At 44.8% G+C, this 17,019-nt stretch overlaps 1 protein-coding gene across 1 annotated transcript in view; it reads right to left on the bottom strand.

The window, feature by feature from the left end:
* Positions 1-17,019, bottom strand: part of MBOAT1 (membrane bound glycerophospholipid O-acyltransferase 1) — a 97,549-nt gene that overhangs the window by 21,915 nt on the left and 58,615 nt on the right. Inside the window, exons 5-7 of the mRNA XM_081294405.1 lie at positions 7,165-7,220; positions 4,979-5,033; positions 381-564 (exon numbers count right to left, since the gene is read on the bottom strand). Coding sequence (XP_081150531.1) covers positions 381-564; positions 4,979-5,033; positions 7,165-7,220 — 295 coding nt within the window. The remainder of the gene's footprint in view (positions 1-380; positions 565-4,978; positions 5,034-7,164; positions 7,221-17,019) is intronic.

Here is a 17,019-nt window from a genome sequence, read left to right as displayed (position 1 = left end):
ATTTGCAGTATGGCCTACTGAGAGCACGTCCCCAGGGGGTGGCCTGGGTGGAAGTGAATGGATATGTACTAGGTCCAGGGAACAGAGCCTGAGTCCCAGCTAAGTCCTCCAACACTGAGAACCCCTGCAGATAAACACCAATATTGGCATTTTAAACAAATGTGAGAGAAGTTACTGGCCAAGCTCTCTGGTGAATTGTTTAGCTTCACCTTTTTGCAGTGCTGGGGATCAAACCCAGGGCCTCATGCACGTTAGACAAACGCTCTACCACTGAGCTGCACCCCAGCCCTGGCTTGTTCACTAAAACAAGCAGTGAGTCAACCCTAGCAGCAAAATCTGTTCTCTGGACTCGGAGTAAACAGTTGGCACTAAAGACTTACAGTTGGAGAAGGCTCTGGCAAGCTGTGGGAATCTTTGTGCTTCCCGTTCACTTGCAGCAACTTCATGTGGGTATGTCTCCCTTCAATGAATGCTACATAGTCCTTGAAATGATTGCAAGGGCCAGCGATGACGCTCATGAAATTGAGAAGGTAACTTAAGTACTCCAAAAAAGAGGGTTTCACTCTGTGAAAAATAAGAAGAAGAAAGTTGAAAACTCTCTAGTCTTTGGTTTTCCTCCAGGAGGTGCAAGTGAGCGAACCCTAAACACAGTCGTTGTCTCTGTGGATGACTAAAGGTGACAAGGTCTTTCCTGGAGCCATCCAGCAGGAAGAGAAAATCAAAGAAATACAAACAGGAAAAGGAGAATCAAACTATTTCTGTTTGCTGATGACATGATCCTATATGTAGGAGACACCCCCCCCCAAAAAAAAAAAAAACCTCCAGCAGACTTCTAGAACTGATAATCAAGTTCAGTGAAGTTTCGAGATGCATGATCAACACACAAAATTCAAAGAAACCAAGAAAACGATTCCATTCACATTAGCCTCAAAATAAAATAAAAGGCTTGGGAATAAATGTGACTAATGAGGTGAAACACCTCTACAGTGAAAATCGTAAAACAGTAAAGAAAGAGGGCTGGGGATGTGGCTCAAGTGGTAGCGCGCTTGCCTGGCATGCGTGCGGCCTGGGTTCGAACCTCAGCACCACATACCAACAAAGATGTTGTGTTCGCCCGCTGAGAACTAAAATAAATAAATAAATATTTTTTTTTTTTAAAAAAAGAAAGAAATTGAAGAATACCTTGAAGATGGAAAGGCCTACCATGTTCATGGAGAGTAAAATTTGTGTCATCACAATGGTCATATGGCCAAAGGCCACCTACAGACTCAGTGCAGTCCCCATCTAGACAACAATGTCACTCTCTACAGAACTGAAAAGGGTCCTCAAACTTACATGGGAGAATAAGAGATCCAGAGGAGCTAAAGCAACGCAGAGCAACAAGACTGAGGATAGAGGCACCCCGATACCTGACCTCGAATTATACTACAGAGTGACAGTCACAAAAACAGCAGAGCACCTGGCATGAGAGACAGACAGGACGACCAATGCCACAGACCAGAAGGCACAGAGACAAACCCACATGAATACGGTCATCTGGTTCTTGACAAAGGTGTCAAAGCGTAAGTTGGAAAAGAGTCAGCCCCTGGAATGGTGCTGGGAAAACTGGATATCCATGTGCAGAAGAATAAAAGTAGGTCCCTACCTCCCACCGTGCACAAAAATCAACTCAAAGTGATCAAAGACCTATGAATTGTACTGCAAACAGTGCAACTGCTAGAAGAAAACAGGTAACACTCCAACACATTAGCATGGACACCAACTTCTTTAATAAGACTCCTAAAATTCAAAAAATGAAACCAATAATCAATAAGTGGGACAGCATTAAATTAAAGAACTTCACAGCAAGGGAAACCATGAAGAGCATTGAGAGAGCACAGAATGGGAGAAAATCTTTGCCAGCTGCTCTTTCAACTAGGGGCTCATATACAAAGATCTCAGAAACCTTAAAACCAAAAAAAAAAACTAATGATCCACTTAATAAATGAGTGAAAGATCTATAGAGATATTTTTCAAAAGAAGAAATACAAATGTTCAAAAAAGTATAGGAAAAAATGTTGAACATCTTTAGCAACCAGGGAAATGCAAATCAAAAACTACACTGAGATTTCCTCTCACCCAAGTCAGAACGGCAGTCACCGAGAATACAAATCGTGGTAATTGCTGGCAAGCACGTGGGGAAAAGGTACATTTATGCATTGTCGGTGAGACTGCAAATTAGTACACTTTGGAAAGCCATATGGAGATTTCTCCAAAGACTAGGAACCACCATATGACTCTGCTATCCCACTCCTTGATATTTATCCAAAAGGACTAAAATCAGCATACTATAATGACACATGCACACCAATGTGTATCTCAGCGCGATCCACACCAGCAAGTTATGAAGCCAGCCCAGGTGTCCATCATTAGACAGATGATAAATAAAATGTGGTTACATACACGTGGTGTTCTGCTCAGCCATGAAGAAGAGTGAAATCGTCATTTGCTGGTAAAGGGATGGAACTGGAGGATATCATGATAAGGGAAACAAGCCAGACTCGGAGAGCCCAGGGTCAAAGGTTTTCTCTCATGTGCAGAAGCCAGAGAAAATACATGAATAATAATAATAAAAAAAGGAATCTTGCAAAACTAGAAGGGAGAACAGCAGAGCAGAAGCAGGTGACCGATGGGGAGAGAGGCGAGGAGGGGAGGGGAAGGGGAAGAAGAGAGGAATAAAGTTGACCAAATTACGCTATGTGCCTATGTGAATATGTCACCGTGCATTTCAATTTTATATGTAACTATGATGAACCAGTTAAAAATAAATAAATAAAAGGAAGACCAATACAGGGCAGGGGGAGGGAGGAAGGAAGAGAAAGGTTAGTACTGAGGATTGAAATGGAGAAAACCATGTCATATGCATTTATGACTATCTCGAAATGAACCTCACTTATTATCTATAACTACAAAGCCCCAAATTTTAACTCAGTTTTTGATTTTTTAAAAGTTGAAAACTCCTTGGTCTCCCACCTTTCTTCAGAATGGGCAAATAGGGAAATCAGGGAAGAGAGCAACCTGGTTCAAAGCACCCACTGACCAGGCAGGTGGTCAGAACAGGCTCAGGGCTCCGTGGTGCCCTCTGCTGGTCAAAGCTGTAAGTGCCCAGGGCTGGGCCTGGGGCAGAAGCTACTGGAGGCTGGGAGATGCTTTTTTCTATCACCCTTGTCTGTCTACATCACAAAATGAAGGTAAATGCGCATAAGGCAGGGTGAGAACCTGACCTAATGTGAGTCTGTGAGTTGACTGGGATGCTCCGAAAAGGGAAAACCCTCCAGGTTGCCAAAATAAACCCAAAACAAATGATGGGTGGAACCAGTTTCCACTTGGAAGAAGCCACATAAACTAGGGCAGCGAGTCTGCTGACTGCTTTGGCATCCAGACTAGGCCCTGAATAACAGGCCAGGGAGGTGGCAGGGAAAATCTGGTGAAAACAATTCTGCTTAAGGCTTCGGGGCAGTTGGGAACCTTGGGGAAAGGCGTTCTGAAACTCCCAGCTACCCCACGCCGCGGCTGTGCCCCATCCTTGGTACCCCCTAGATGCGTAGTGGAGGCGGAATCCACTAGAATCTTCCAAAGGTTCTCTGCGGCTTCCACACCCCAGTTTCTCAACGAGGAAACCACCTGGGCCGCCTCCCCTCCCTCAGTGGGCTCTGGGTACCCTCCTAGCCCACGCTGGGCAGCTCCTCTGTCCTCAGCCCACGGAGCCTTTGTCAACCCATGTCCATGCTGCTCTCCTGTCCTGGGGGCTCCTTCCCTCTACACCACCCCTTTCACCTGCATTGGCCAAGGCCCGCCTGCACTGGCTGCCTCCTGGTGCCCAGCCCAGGCCCATTTCTCCTGCCCCACCTCCTCTCTCCCCCTGTGACTTTGGCACACTGATGTGGGTAGACAGATAGCGGTTCACAGAGGGCCCCAGACACATGCCCATGGGAAAATAACTCCAGAGCAGACAAAACAACTTTGGTGAAGGAGAATCTTTCAGAAATAATAAGTTAAAGATTCTTTTACTCCTTGACCCAACAATCCACTTCTGGGAATCGGTCCTACAGCTAGACTCAAACACATTTAAAATAATCCACGTGGGATTCCTCAGAACACTTGGAATGGAACCACCATTGGACCCAGGTATCCCACTCCTCAGTCTATACCCACAGGACTTAAAATCAGCATACTACAGGGACGCAGCCACATCAATGTTTATAGCAGCTCAACTCACAATAGCTAAGCTATGGAACCAACCTAGGTGCCCTTCAACAGATGAAGGGATAAAGAAAATGTTACACACACACACACACACACACACACACACACCAGAATATTACTCAGCCACAAAGAAGAATAAAATTATGGCATTTTCTGGTAAATGGATAGAACTAGAGACTATCATGCTAAGTGAAATAAGCCAATCCCCCAAACCAAAGGCCACGTGTTCTCCCTGATATGTGGATGCTACCATACAATAAAGGGGAAGGTGGAAGAATAGAAGTTCATCAGAATAGACAAAGGGGAATGAAGGGAAGGGAGGGGGGATGTGAATGGGAAATAAGGACCTAACTTTCCTATGTTCATATATTAATACATGACCAGTGTAACTCCACATCATGTACAACCACAAGAATGGGATCCTAGAGTAAATCATATTCCATGTATGTATAATATGTCAAAATATACTCCACTATCATGCATATCTAAAAAGAACAAATAAAAAATAAAAGTAAATAGATACATTTTTTAAAAAAATAATCCATGTACAAGGTTATTCATCACTGATTGCTTGTCAAAGCCAAAGAGTGGTAGGCAATCCAAGCATCCATCAATAGATCTGATAAATAAACAATATAATATTCATATTATAGAATTAATATACAGATATTAGAAAACTGAGGACAATCTCTAAATACTGATTTGCAGAGGACTGTAAAACATATTAACTTACTTTATTGCAAGTCGATGTTGCTCAGCAGAAAGGTCTTCAGCTCTTCGACCTAATCCTATTTAAAAAAATAAAAATAGAAATACAACGTTTAAAGTGAAGTAGATAGCTCATCTTAACGAGTCTTACCAAACTCATTTGAAAAAGGCAAATTATTTTTGTTTCATAAATCATAAAGCCCCTGGTTTTCGTTTTATAAAAATCCCTGGGAGGACGTGGCTTAGTGGTGGAGCACGGGCTCAGCATGCACTAGGCCCTGGGTTCTATCCCCAGCGTGGGTTGGGCAGTTCCCTGGGTCAGAGAGCTGCCCAGGAGCCTAGGTGAAGAAGGAAAGTCTCTGCAGGTTCCAATGATAGGGAGCCTTCGGAGCTTTTCTGTTTAATTTGCATACTATGACCCAGACCCCAGAGGGCTCCAGAACACCCTGCCCCTCCTCCACCAGAGGTTCCTTCCCTGTATGATGTCACTGCGGAGGCAGAGAACAAAACTGCCCCTCGCAGACTGCAGGTGTAAACACCTCCCTGGTGAGGCTGGCTGAGGTCCTGAAATGAGCTGAGAGCAGGAAAGGGACCCAGAGGGAACAGAAATGGGACTTCCCTTTCCAGCAAGAGTAGAAAGTTCACCCCGATACAAGGAAAGCACAAAGAAACGGCCACATTTCTTCTTAAAACCTACCCTTAGCAGAAAACCTTCCAACCCAAGGACGGGGGCGCCCTATAAAATGGCCGTGTGGACTGCAGAGAAGTCACTGCAAGAAGTCAACTGTGGGACTGCCTGTCCGGCTAAGGCTGGTGACGGTCACCAACCACCAAGGAACTGCGGCGCGCCTCAGAGAAGGCAGAGCGTCTCTGGAGTGTTCTTGTCCCTCCCACACACACAGAGAAGAAAAGATGAGGCCAATAAACAACGCACACAAGGACGCCCCAGAAAGTGGATGTGGGGGTGAGAACACTTCAAAAATTAAATCTAGGCAAAAAGTCCACTTAAAGAAAAAAAAAAGAAGAAACAACAATGTTTAAAAAAAATAAAAAGAAAGAAAAAAAAATCTCTTCATTGTTTCCCCCTAAGATCTCAACTAACAGTACCATCTAGCAACCCGAGTGGCACTGACGCCAGCTGTTGGTCTGGACTGCTGCTCAGTCTGCAGGGCTCCTCTCACCTGGCCCTCACTAGCCTCCCATCCGGGAGACCTCTCGGTGCTGGGCAAGCAGGAGGGTAGCGCCCCTGGAAAGACTCCATCTTGATCTAAAACGATCCAGTGCTCTACAGAGCAGCTAGAGCTCCCGGTACGAAACAGGGACACCGGGCCAGACCAAGTGTCGTCCGTTCAGAAAATGGAAGGATTAACAAGAAAACCAGCTCCTGGAGACAACCCTCTCCACCTGTCACCCAGTGAAGACATCCCACAGTCAAGCGCACCGGCCGGAGCTGCACAATCCACAGAAGGTGCTTTTAGGAGTTGCACCTGGCACCTCATAAAGCCAGGTAGAAATCTTCCCTCCAACTGAAGTAACCCTCCTCCCTTCTCTGGGTCCCACTGTGAACAGTGTAAATCGCATTTGCTGGAAAAACGACAGATTCTTCCTTCTCCCAATTTAAAAAAAAAATTAATTGATATTGGACTTAAAAGGTATTGGACACAATACCTTGTTTTATTTATATGGGGTGCTGAGGATTGAACCCAGTGCCTCACACATGCCAGGCAAGTGGTCTACCTTTGAGCCATAACCCCAGCCCTTCTCCCGGCTTTTTATAGGGTCAGGCTAATCTCATTAGATGATTTTTCAAGATGATTATCCATTAGATGATTTTCTATCAAAAAAAAGATCTACTATTAAAAAGTGATTAAACATCCAATGCTGTTTAATTTCTTATTTACCTCATAAGCTTTTTGGAGATTAAACCAAAGCAAAAAGGTTGCCATTTCTTAAGCAATTTGGAAATGAATTCAGAGAGAATCACAAATTTTAAAACACTGCAAAGATAAACAGAGAACCCACTGTTCCCGGAGTGAATATTTCAGCACATTTAGACTACAGATCCCCAGGGAGTGGAGGGTGGTGAGTGGGACAGGTTAAAGAGACTTGGAAAGTCAGAACAAGAGGTGGCGAGGTCCACGGGCACTTGTCTAAACCCTGGGGCGCACAAAGGAGAGCTTGGAGGGCCACAAGGAGGGTGCTTGTTCTCACCGTCGTGGACTTGGAAAGCCAGGGTTGTGATCTTCTGAGTGATGATCATCAGGGGTCTAGAAGAAGATGGAAAGGTCAGGATGAAGAAAACCCATCTGGGGGAAGCTGTGACTCTGTTTCTCTGTGTGGTGGCTTTTCATCTTGCAATTTATTCAATCAAATCTCAAAACGGGACAATGCACAATATTCAGTTTGTATTTCCCTTCCAAATCGCACTAAATAAGTATCCGTAACGACACTGAATGAGGACTCACACTAGACGGTCTCTCTCGAGAGCGAGGCCCCAGGACCAGAACCACCACATGGGCCTCACCTGGAGCAACTCAGGGACACACCACCTGACACGGGAATCTATTTAACAAGATGGCCAGGGACTCCCACACACACCAACATGGAAAGCACTGGCTGGGGAGACGCCTAACCAGGCTCCACCTGGAGAGACAGGCCTGCACAGTCGTGTGCCACGTCAGGATGTTTCAATCAACAGTGGTCCCAGAAGATTAAAGTGGAGCTGAGAAACTCTGACACCTTGGTGACGTCACAGTCGTCACAAAGCCATAGTGCAACGTGTCACTGGCATGTCTGTGGTGATGCCCGTGCAAACCTGTCTAGATGTGAAAAGTGCACACACACCTGCCCTGTGCTACAATGGCCCAGTGACATTCTGTACAGGCTCACAGCCCTGGAGAAAGAGGCTCTACTACATGGCCTAGGGGTGCACTAGGCTAGACCATCTGGGTCTGTGTGTGTGCACCCTCGTATTCACACAGTGACAAAGCCACCCAGTGAGACATTTCTCAGAACGTCTCCCTCATTAAATGACACAAACCTGCCTTTCCACCCAACTGTGTTCTCACAGCCCTTGCTGTATTAGAGGCAATTCTCCTACCTTTTACATGGTAAAAGTCGTGTTTGTAAAATGCAGCTCTCGGTAAACAAACCGTTTATTGACAAAACTAGTGCCAACCTTCAGTTAATAAGAGTTGTCGAATAAAACTTGCCTAAGAAGTGGCATGCATGTCAGAGAGGATGGTAGCATAAATAAGTGAGGGCAAGAAAGGTCTTCTTAACAAACTGCGATGGGGACATCTGGATGTCCACATGAAAAGAGCAAAAACAATTCAAAGGTGAATCCAAGACCTAAATCTAGGAACTGAAACTGCCAAACTTTTAGGAAAAAACATAGGTATAAATCTTATGACCTCAGATCGGGCACTGGTTTTTTAGGTATAATATCAAAAGCACAAGCAACATAAGAAAAAAATAAATTTCATAGAGATATACCTTCAAGCCAGTAAAAAAATCTCACAGAATGCAAAAAAAAAAAAAATGCAAATCATACACCTGACTGGAATATATGAAGGACTCTCGCAACCTACTAGAGAAATAACTTTCAAATGAAAAAAGAATGAGTGGATATTTCTCTAAAAACATACACAAATAGCCAACAAGCAGCTTTTTGTTGAAAAGATGCACAACAATAGTTACGGATAATTAATTAATGGATATATCAGAGATAGGAAGATTGAAACCACAACCTCACAACCACAATCACATTGTGAGACACAACCACACAAGCACTAGGAAGGCTAGGATCCACAACACAGACAGCAGCAGGTGTTGACAGGAATCTGGAGACACTGGAGCCTCACATGCTGCTTGCAGAAATGTTAATGGTGAAGCTGCTGCAGAAACAGTCTGATAGTTTATCAAAAGTTAAACAGAGTTACCTTAGGATATAGCAATTCAACTGCTAGATATACACCCCTGAGAAATGAAAATACGTCCACAAGAAAGCATGCATGTGCATGTTCAGAGAACATTACTGACAACAGCCCAAAGAAGTAATCCAAATGTCCATCAAGTAATCCAAATGTCGGGTAAATGAAATGTGGTATGTCCATACAATAGAATATTATTCAGCAGTAAAAAAGGAAGGCAGACACACAAAAAAAATCACCAGCTCTATGATTCTCTATATATTAAATGTCTAGAATAAGGAAATCCATGGAAAAACAAGGTAGACTGCTGGTTGTGCAAGGCTAAGGAAAGTGGGCAGAAAAGAGGTATGATGGCTGATACATGTGGGTTTCTTTAAGTAGGTGATGAAAATGTAAATTTAATTATGGTCGTGGCTACGCTTTGTTACTTCACTGGGTGAGAATGCTAAAAACCACTGGATTGTGTATTTCAAATGATACAAATTCTATCTCAACAAAGCTATCATAAACGTTTTAAGGGAGCTAGGTGCAGTGGCACATGTCCCTAGTCCCAGCTACTTAGGAAGCTGAGGCAGGAGATCGCTTGCTCAGGAGTTCAAGGGCAGCCTGGGCAACACAGCCAGACCCAGTTTCAAAAGAAAAGGAAAAGTGGCATCTGGTTTTCCATTTCCCCTAGTTTAGAACTTGTGATACAGCTTCACTCTTGTCAAAGTTCCTTCAGGTGTTATAACAAAATATCACTCACTGGGCGCTTGCAAATGGTGGACTGTATTCTCCCAGTCCTGGAGCCTGGAAGTCCTAGGCCAGCTGGCAGACCCAGAGCCTGGTTGAGGGCCAGCTTCCAAGATGGCTGTCTTCCGTCACCTCATGGGGAGGAAGGGCAAAGGCGCTCTGCAGCCCTTTTGACAAGGGCACTAACCCCATGCACGAGGGCTCCACCCTTGAGACCCAGCAGCCACAGCCCAATACCTCAGCATTGAGGGAGAGGATTCTGACATGACTTTAGAAGGAGACACAAGCAACTGGGCTGTTGCACTGCCCACAAGATGAAACCCCACAACTCTGACTGCATGCTCTCCTTCACACCCTCAGCCTTAGTCTGGTTTTCTGACTTCTATTACGGCTTCTTGTTGGATTTGCTCTCTTTACACCCTAAGGAAAGACGGCCTGTTATCTGTAAGGCTGAGGGTTTGACCCACGTCTTATCACAGTATCCTGGATCCATAGGATGCTCCACAGCATCCTGCAGGCCACGTGCAGCAGTGCGGGAAGACGCGGCCGGACCCAGCCATCTTTTGGCCAAATATGACAAGTGCCAACTACATTCACCCCTTCAAGTGAGTCCACTTGGTTGTCTAATTCTGCTCATTCTAATTCTTATTTTCCATCCCTTTAAAATAACAAGCATATAATAAGTAAGTCATGCATATGCACTAATAAATAAACCACTTTGAATAAGTTGTCAACAACCACCCTTGGGAATCTTCACCTTTATACCTAACCTGACATCTCTCATTTGCAAAAGCCCGATGGCCAATGGACCACTAAAACAAGATTCCTAACGTTGGGCTGAGGCTGGGGCTCAGTGGCAGAGCGCTGGCCTAGCGCGAGTGAGGCACTGGGCTGGATGCTCAGCCCCCCCTAAAAATAAACACACAAAGTAAAGGCATGTGTCCACCTACAACAGCAACAAGAAAGATCCAAAAGATGAAAAACTCCTAATGCCGAGCAAGATGTTGAAAGAAGGGGGCAGCCTGCCCAGGGGAGGAGGGCAGGGCCTCTCTGCATCCTGCCAGAACGGGCGAGAATGACCAACAAGGGCACCAGGACACTCGGTCTGGGGTCTCAGGAGATGCTCATCAGTGATGCTCGCGCAGACCACACTCTCACCCTGGAGAAGAAGAGAAAATCCTGCTCTTCCAGAAAACGGAGCTGTTGGTCCCAGGACTCAGGGCTACACCAGAGCTCTGTGCACGGCCAAGTGGGTCTCACAGACCAATGGGACTCTGTGGCTCACCCTTTGCTGTCCAACAAGGCCTCGCACTCAGCACCCGGATCGGGCTGAGCTGATTTTCTTCAAGGGACTCCCTGTAAGCAAGGCATTCAAGACAGTTTTCAAATCAGGCTTCAAAGCATGATGGTCTTCTTTCTAATGCCTTTTGCCATTTTTTTGTTTTGTGTTTTGTTTGGAAGTTTGGAAACCCTAGGAACCAGCCTTCCTCACGCAAAACCCAGCACATAATTTTTAAAATGTGTGGCGGGCTCTCTGGCAATCGCTCCATTTGTAAACCAATTAAGTGTCTACAATGTATTGGATTCATAACTTCCATCTTAGCACCCCAAAATCGGTAAAAAAAAAAAAAAAAGAGAGAGATAATGTATTGGGTTAGCCCACCTTTCTGAACTGTAGAAATACAACATTATTGCCCTCTGTCTGGAGAAAACGAATTCCGTGTCTGGGAAACAACCACCAGCCTAGGACAGACCCAGAGGCAGGACTTCCAGGCACTCAGCGGCGGAGCACCCACGCGGGAAGTGCTCCCGCAGAGGCCACGCCTCCCTTGGGCTGCGCCAGCCAATGAATGAGCAGCGCCTGGATACTTAGACCACGCCCTCCAAAGCCAGGCAACTCCTCTGCCTGGGAACTTAGCGGCAGCACTCCACAAACTTAGCACCCTGCTGCAGCCCAGGAGCTCCCTCCTTTCCTCCCTCCTCTCAGGGGTCAAGCCTGCATCCCAGTCTCATGGCTGCCATTCCCCTGAAACGTTTCCTCCCACAACCTCACACGTCTGTTCCCATCCTGGCATCTGCTTATGGGGGATCCGGACCAATGCGACGGTAGTACTGAGCCCCTACTGCTGTATCAAAAATACTCATGTTTCAGATGAAATCTGTGCGTCTGGATCTACGTAAAAACCATATTATTCATGACTTAGAAAAGACGTTCTTTTCTACGGAAAAATAAATAAATAAATAGAGCAGCTATGTCTCAAATATCATCACACCTCATCCAGTCTGTATTTCAACACTATATTGTTTCTGATTTAAATATCCAAAGAAGTTTCTGACAAATTAAGTAAAGATCGATAACTCACATGTGATCATGAATTCATAAAACATAATGCACTGGTAACTTGTGATAAAGCAGATTGCAGATCGAAAAGCCACAAATTAGAACTCAAACCTGTTCACTGAAAAGAACAGCTTAGAAACCCTACATACTCACTTTTCCATGGGTGTTAGGAAGAGCACCAACCACACAGCCTTTCCCAGAACAACTCCCCTCTGAGCCCTTTGACTAAAGAATTTCTTTAAATCTATTGAACTGATCAGATACAAAAATGTGGACCGTACAAGTCACGACGACACAAGAATCAAATCCCCAGAGCCACTAACTGAAGATGAAACTTGAATCTCATCCATGTTGCATCAGAATTTATGTTCTTTTTTGGCAACAGGGGGGCATTTATACGGGGCTCCTTGATGCAGCCAAAGAATTTCTCCTGCGCACAGGGAGGCTGGGCTGCATCTGAGCTGCACTCGGATCTTCTCCTCCTCATCCCTAGTCTGCACACACTCCCAGTCACAGGCCCTGCACTTGGCTCCTTGGATTCTGTGACCAACCAGAAACCAAGGGCTGAGGCCAAGCATGGTGGAGGCAGCTCATCTCCCTTTCACTGCAGCAATTATTTTTCATGATTAAAAAAATAAATAAATAAAATCATAGTTTCCTTCTTAAACCTCAGAATCTTAGTCTAATTTAGGTAAAGAAATATAATGAGGGGTGGGGTGTCTTTCTGGTCTCCGTGGCAGAAGTGAGATGCCGAAGGGAAGGTCATCCTAATAAGGAAAGCATCCTAATAAGACGCACACGTTGCGCTGCGCTGTGGCTCCAAGGCCTAGCACCTTCTGGAGTCGAGCTGTGGTGAGTGTGGTTACTCTGCCAAGTGCAAGAGAAAGTATAACTGGATGCCAAGGCTAACAGACAAAATACCACCACCGGCTGGTCGAAGGAGGCATCCAAGATTGTACACAGCGGATTCAGGCATGGATTCCCTGAAGGAAAGACTCCTGACCCAAACGGGCAGCTGTTGCAGCCTCCTCCAGTTCATCTTGGGAGTTTCAACAATTAGCCGCCCAATAAATGTTCTGGCTTTTAAAAAGGAAAAGGAAAAAACAAGGAAATATAATGGGGGAAGACATTTGGCCTTTGGACTGGGGGGACTGGCTTACTTAGCATGATATTCTCCAACTCCAGAGGATGCTGGTCCATAATGGGGGGGGGGGTGGAAGGATAGAGGAACTTTGGACTGGGCAGAGGGGAGGGGGCATGTGGGTAGGAATGATGGTGGAATGAGAGGGACATCATTCCTCTAGGGACACGTATGATTGCATGAATGGTGCGACTCTACATTGTGTACCACCAGAGAAAGGAAAAGTTGTGCTCCGTTTATGCACAACGAATCCAAGTGCATTCTGCTGTCATGTATAACTAATTAGAACAAATAAAATCAAACATAAAAAAAGAAAGAAATATAACGGAAGAAATGAAGAAGAAAAACAGGTAGATGAAGATATTTGGAGTAAAAAGAATAAGGACAACCCCAACACACACACATACACACACACACACACACACACACACACACACCTTTCCAAGATTTGACCTCTATTCTTTAGCACTCAACAAAATCACCCAGTGTTCACTTTAACAGGTGACCCACCAGGTACATTCAGTGTCACTTCTGTCTGCAAAATTCAATAGCCCATGACTATAAAAAACTAGAGTGACCTGAAGAAGAAATATGGAATAAGCAAATCTTGAAATTTATTTGCAAATATCTTTTTTCCATACCGTATAACCCAACTATTTGAACATACTGGACTTGGGCAAACGGGGTGACCAGAATGTCATAAAGTGATAGGAAAAAACATTGTCCGTGGAACAAGAGGGCAAAGGTCCCCTCTGGAAAGCAGGCCAGGCCAACAGGGTGTCTATTGTCCTCCGAAAAGGTAACAGGAACTACAAGTGGCCACTGTTCCAACAGTCCCATTCGCTGCAGTTCACCAGAATCTTTAATATGCATGCAAATGTATTTAAATAACATTCCAGGGTTTTCATTATTGTAGCAATATAAATAAGTAAAATGAATATTCAAATCATCAATAACGGCCCCCCAGACAGAACCTGTCTTAATATTTCATTATTTCCTCTCACTCATTTTCTATGCAACTCCACGAAGAAAAAAAAAATGGAATCTTGACACATGTCTTTGCCTTGTGGTTTTTATGTAATGGAAGCACGCTGGTACCTTAATCTGATCATTCATCTCTTTTAGCTTGTTTTGGAATGCTTCTAGTTTTTCACTAATGACAGCAGTCAAACAGCCTTGTGAAAAATAAAATAGATTTGGCTTCTTTACAGTGATACAACTACTAAGCGTTTAGACTATTATGAGATAGGAACTCTTTGAAAACTCTCACTGGAAATTTATGGCAAAATTGCCTTCCAGAGGGTTTTACCAATTTATCCTCCCACTGGCCGGGTCTAGAGTTTTCATTTCATACTGTTTTCAAAACACACATTGGGCAACCGAACTACCAACATGAGGGGAGCAATTATCTGCCTGAATCTGGCTGAAACTGCAAAAAGGAAATAGAGTTCTTGCTGCTGCCCTTGGAAGAATCCATTCACAATCACAAGCCTAAAAGGAATCAGCTTTGTTGCAACTGTTGAGCTTCCCCGGGGAGAACAGCGACCATGCTGGTGCCTCTCCCAGCCCACAGTCACGGAAAAACGGAACAGACGTTCACCCCTACCTGCACTGATATAGATTATATTAGCAGCACAAATAAAAATGTATTTTACTATTCTCACCAGCCCTGCCCATGGGAACTTGACTACTTTTAGAACGATAAATAAAATTGCAAGTTCCTGGAATAGCCTAAAGTACAAGTTTATGTGTTCTCCAAAATTAAAACCATCTATATGTGTTGTTTGACAAAATCACTCATCACATCCAACGCCATTTTCAATTCCTGTCTGTGCTCTCACTCTGAAGGTGTGATAAAATGTGCTAAGCACTAAGATTTGCAGGCATGCTCCAAAGAGAACAGTTACACATCCACCTGCTCTGGAATGCCACGTTCCACTTTAAGACACTACTTCACCTCTCCGCAAAATCCTACACATGATATTTCAACTGAAATAAACAGTGGGGTTAGATGAATCCCATTCTGGAAGAGAATCTGCGGCTGCTTGTGCGCTCAAAATGAGAACACACGATAGTACAGAACCTCTCTAATTGGCAATTTTCGATTTAAAACATCTTGCCAATTTCCGGGTGGTACGGACCCCTCTATCTGTCAACACAGACACTGGCATACTCCAAGAAGAGGGACGTACGTCAGTGAGGCAGTGGGCACCTACGTGATAGGGGAAAATAATGCCATTCAACGTGATCTACGAAAAGATGATAATAAAGACACACCCTCCAAGAACTGAATGCCTGGCCACTCAGTGACCAAAGGACTAAACCAGGTGTGATTTTCAGGCAGCAGATGCCTTTTCTTTGTATTCTTTCCTGACAACAGAGCCTTTCTAGTTCAAATATTCTGCAGTTTTGTGTGTGACGTCAGAGATTTCTTAATCCAATTTCGAGACTCTGCTTCTGAAAGCGAGGTTGACAGGACCTGATTTCCATCCTCCTGCTGTCAACCCCAAAGTCACCCCATTTCACAAGTATGTTTGTCCGCAAATGCCCTGCACGGTTTTCCTTTTGATACCTGCCCACAATTTTGACTGCATTAAAAAGAAGCTTAAATTACTCAAGCACAAAACAAATGGAAGAGAAGGTATCACAAGGGCAGCCAGAGACAGGGACTGTGGAGGTATAGGAGACAGCCACTAATACATGAAAAGGTAAAGAATGAGGAACGGTGTGTATGAGTATCCTCCAGCTGCCATAACAAATCATCACGAGCTGGGTGGCTTACAAACACAGAAATCCTTTTCTCACACTTCTGGAGGCTAGAAGTCCAAAACGAAGATGTCAGCAGGGTCGGTTCCTTCTGCCGGCTTTGAGGGAGAATCTGTCCCATGCTTCTTCCTGGTTTCTGGTGATTGACAGCAACCCTTGACATTCCCTAGCAGCCGGCTACATCATTCCAATTTCTGCCTCCATCTTCCCACATAGTCATCTCCCTGTGGTCTGTCCTTTATGGCCTTCTTACAGGGACATATTGGATCCAATGCATACCCTAATCCAGTATGACATCATCTGAACTAGTTATATCTGCAATGATCCTTTTCCAAATAAGGAAAAAGTCTGAGGGTCTGAGTGAACATGAATTTTAGGGGGATACTTTGTCAACCCAACACAAAACGATACGGCCACATTTTCACTTTCTAGGAGATCTTGAAATCAACACGTGCACACCGATTCTGCAGGCTACTCACTCCATCTCTTGCAGACATGCCTGGTATATCCAGGGTTCCTAGTCAGTATCTGCTGAAGAATGAAAGAACAAGGGTCTGAGGCAGGACCCAAGCCTTTCCTTGCAGAGCGGATCTGCTGAATGGCAGCATCTCTGTTACAAAAAACCCCATCCGCCATCTCCAGAGTGATGTCCTCTAGCATTTACTAAGAAGGTGAAATGGCACAAATGCTGGCAAAGCCTCTGAGTGAGGAAATCTGATGCTTACGACGCCTTCCCAATCCTTCCGGCGTCTCATCCACATCTCACTCAACAGCAATTACTTTTAATGTGCTCGCCCTGCTTTGTGACTCTACGAAGGACCCAATCTAGCTTTGGAACAATCACCATCTCTGCTTCCACATCCATCTATTGTGAGCTTATATGTAAGTCAAGATGGCTAGCTCCGTGCATCAAGTGGACTTGGGTAAGGGGTCTCCAGACAGCTGGGAGACATTGTTTCTGAGGTGTGTGTGAGGGTGTTTCTGGAAGAGATGAGCATTTGGGCAACGTCTAGTCTACCAAGGGTCTGGACAGATCAAAAAGGCCGAGGAAGGGTGAATTTTCTCTCTCCCCTCCTCTTTGTCTGAGCTGGAACATGCGTCTTCTCCTGCCTTCAGACACGAGGACACCAGGCTTAGGCTCTGAGACACACCTG

The sequence above is a fragment of the Spermophilus citellus genome (genome assembly GCF_964194105.1).
Source record: "Spermophilus citellus genome assembly, chromosome: 5".
NCBI lineage: Eukaryota > Metazoa > Chordata > Mammalia > Rodentia > Sciuridae > Spermophilus > Spermophilus citellus.
This window is presented reverse-complemented; position numbering and strand designations above follow the sequence as displayed.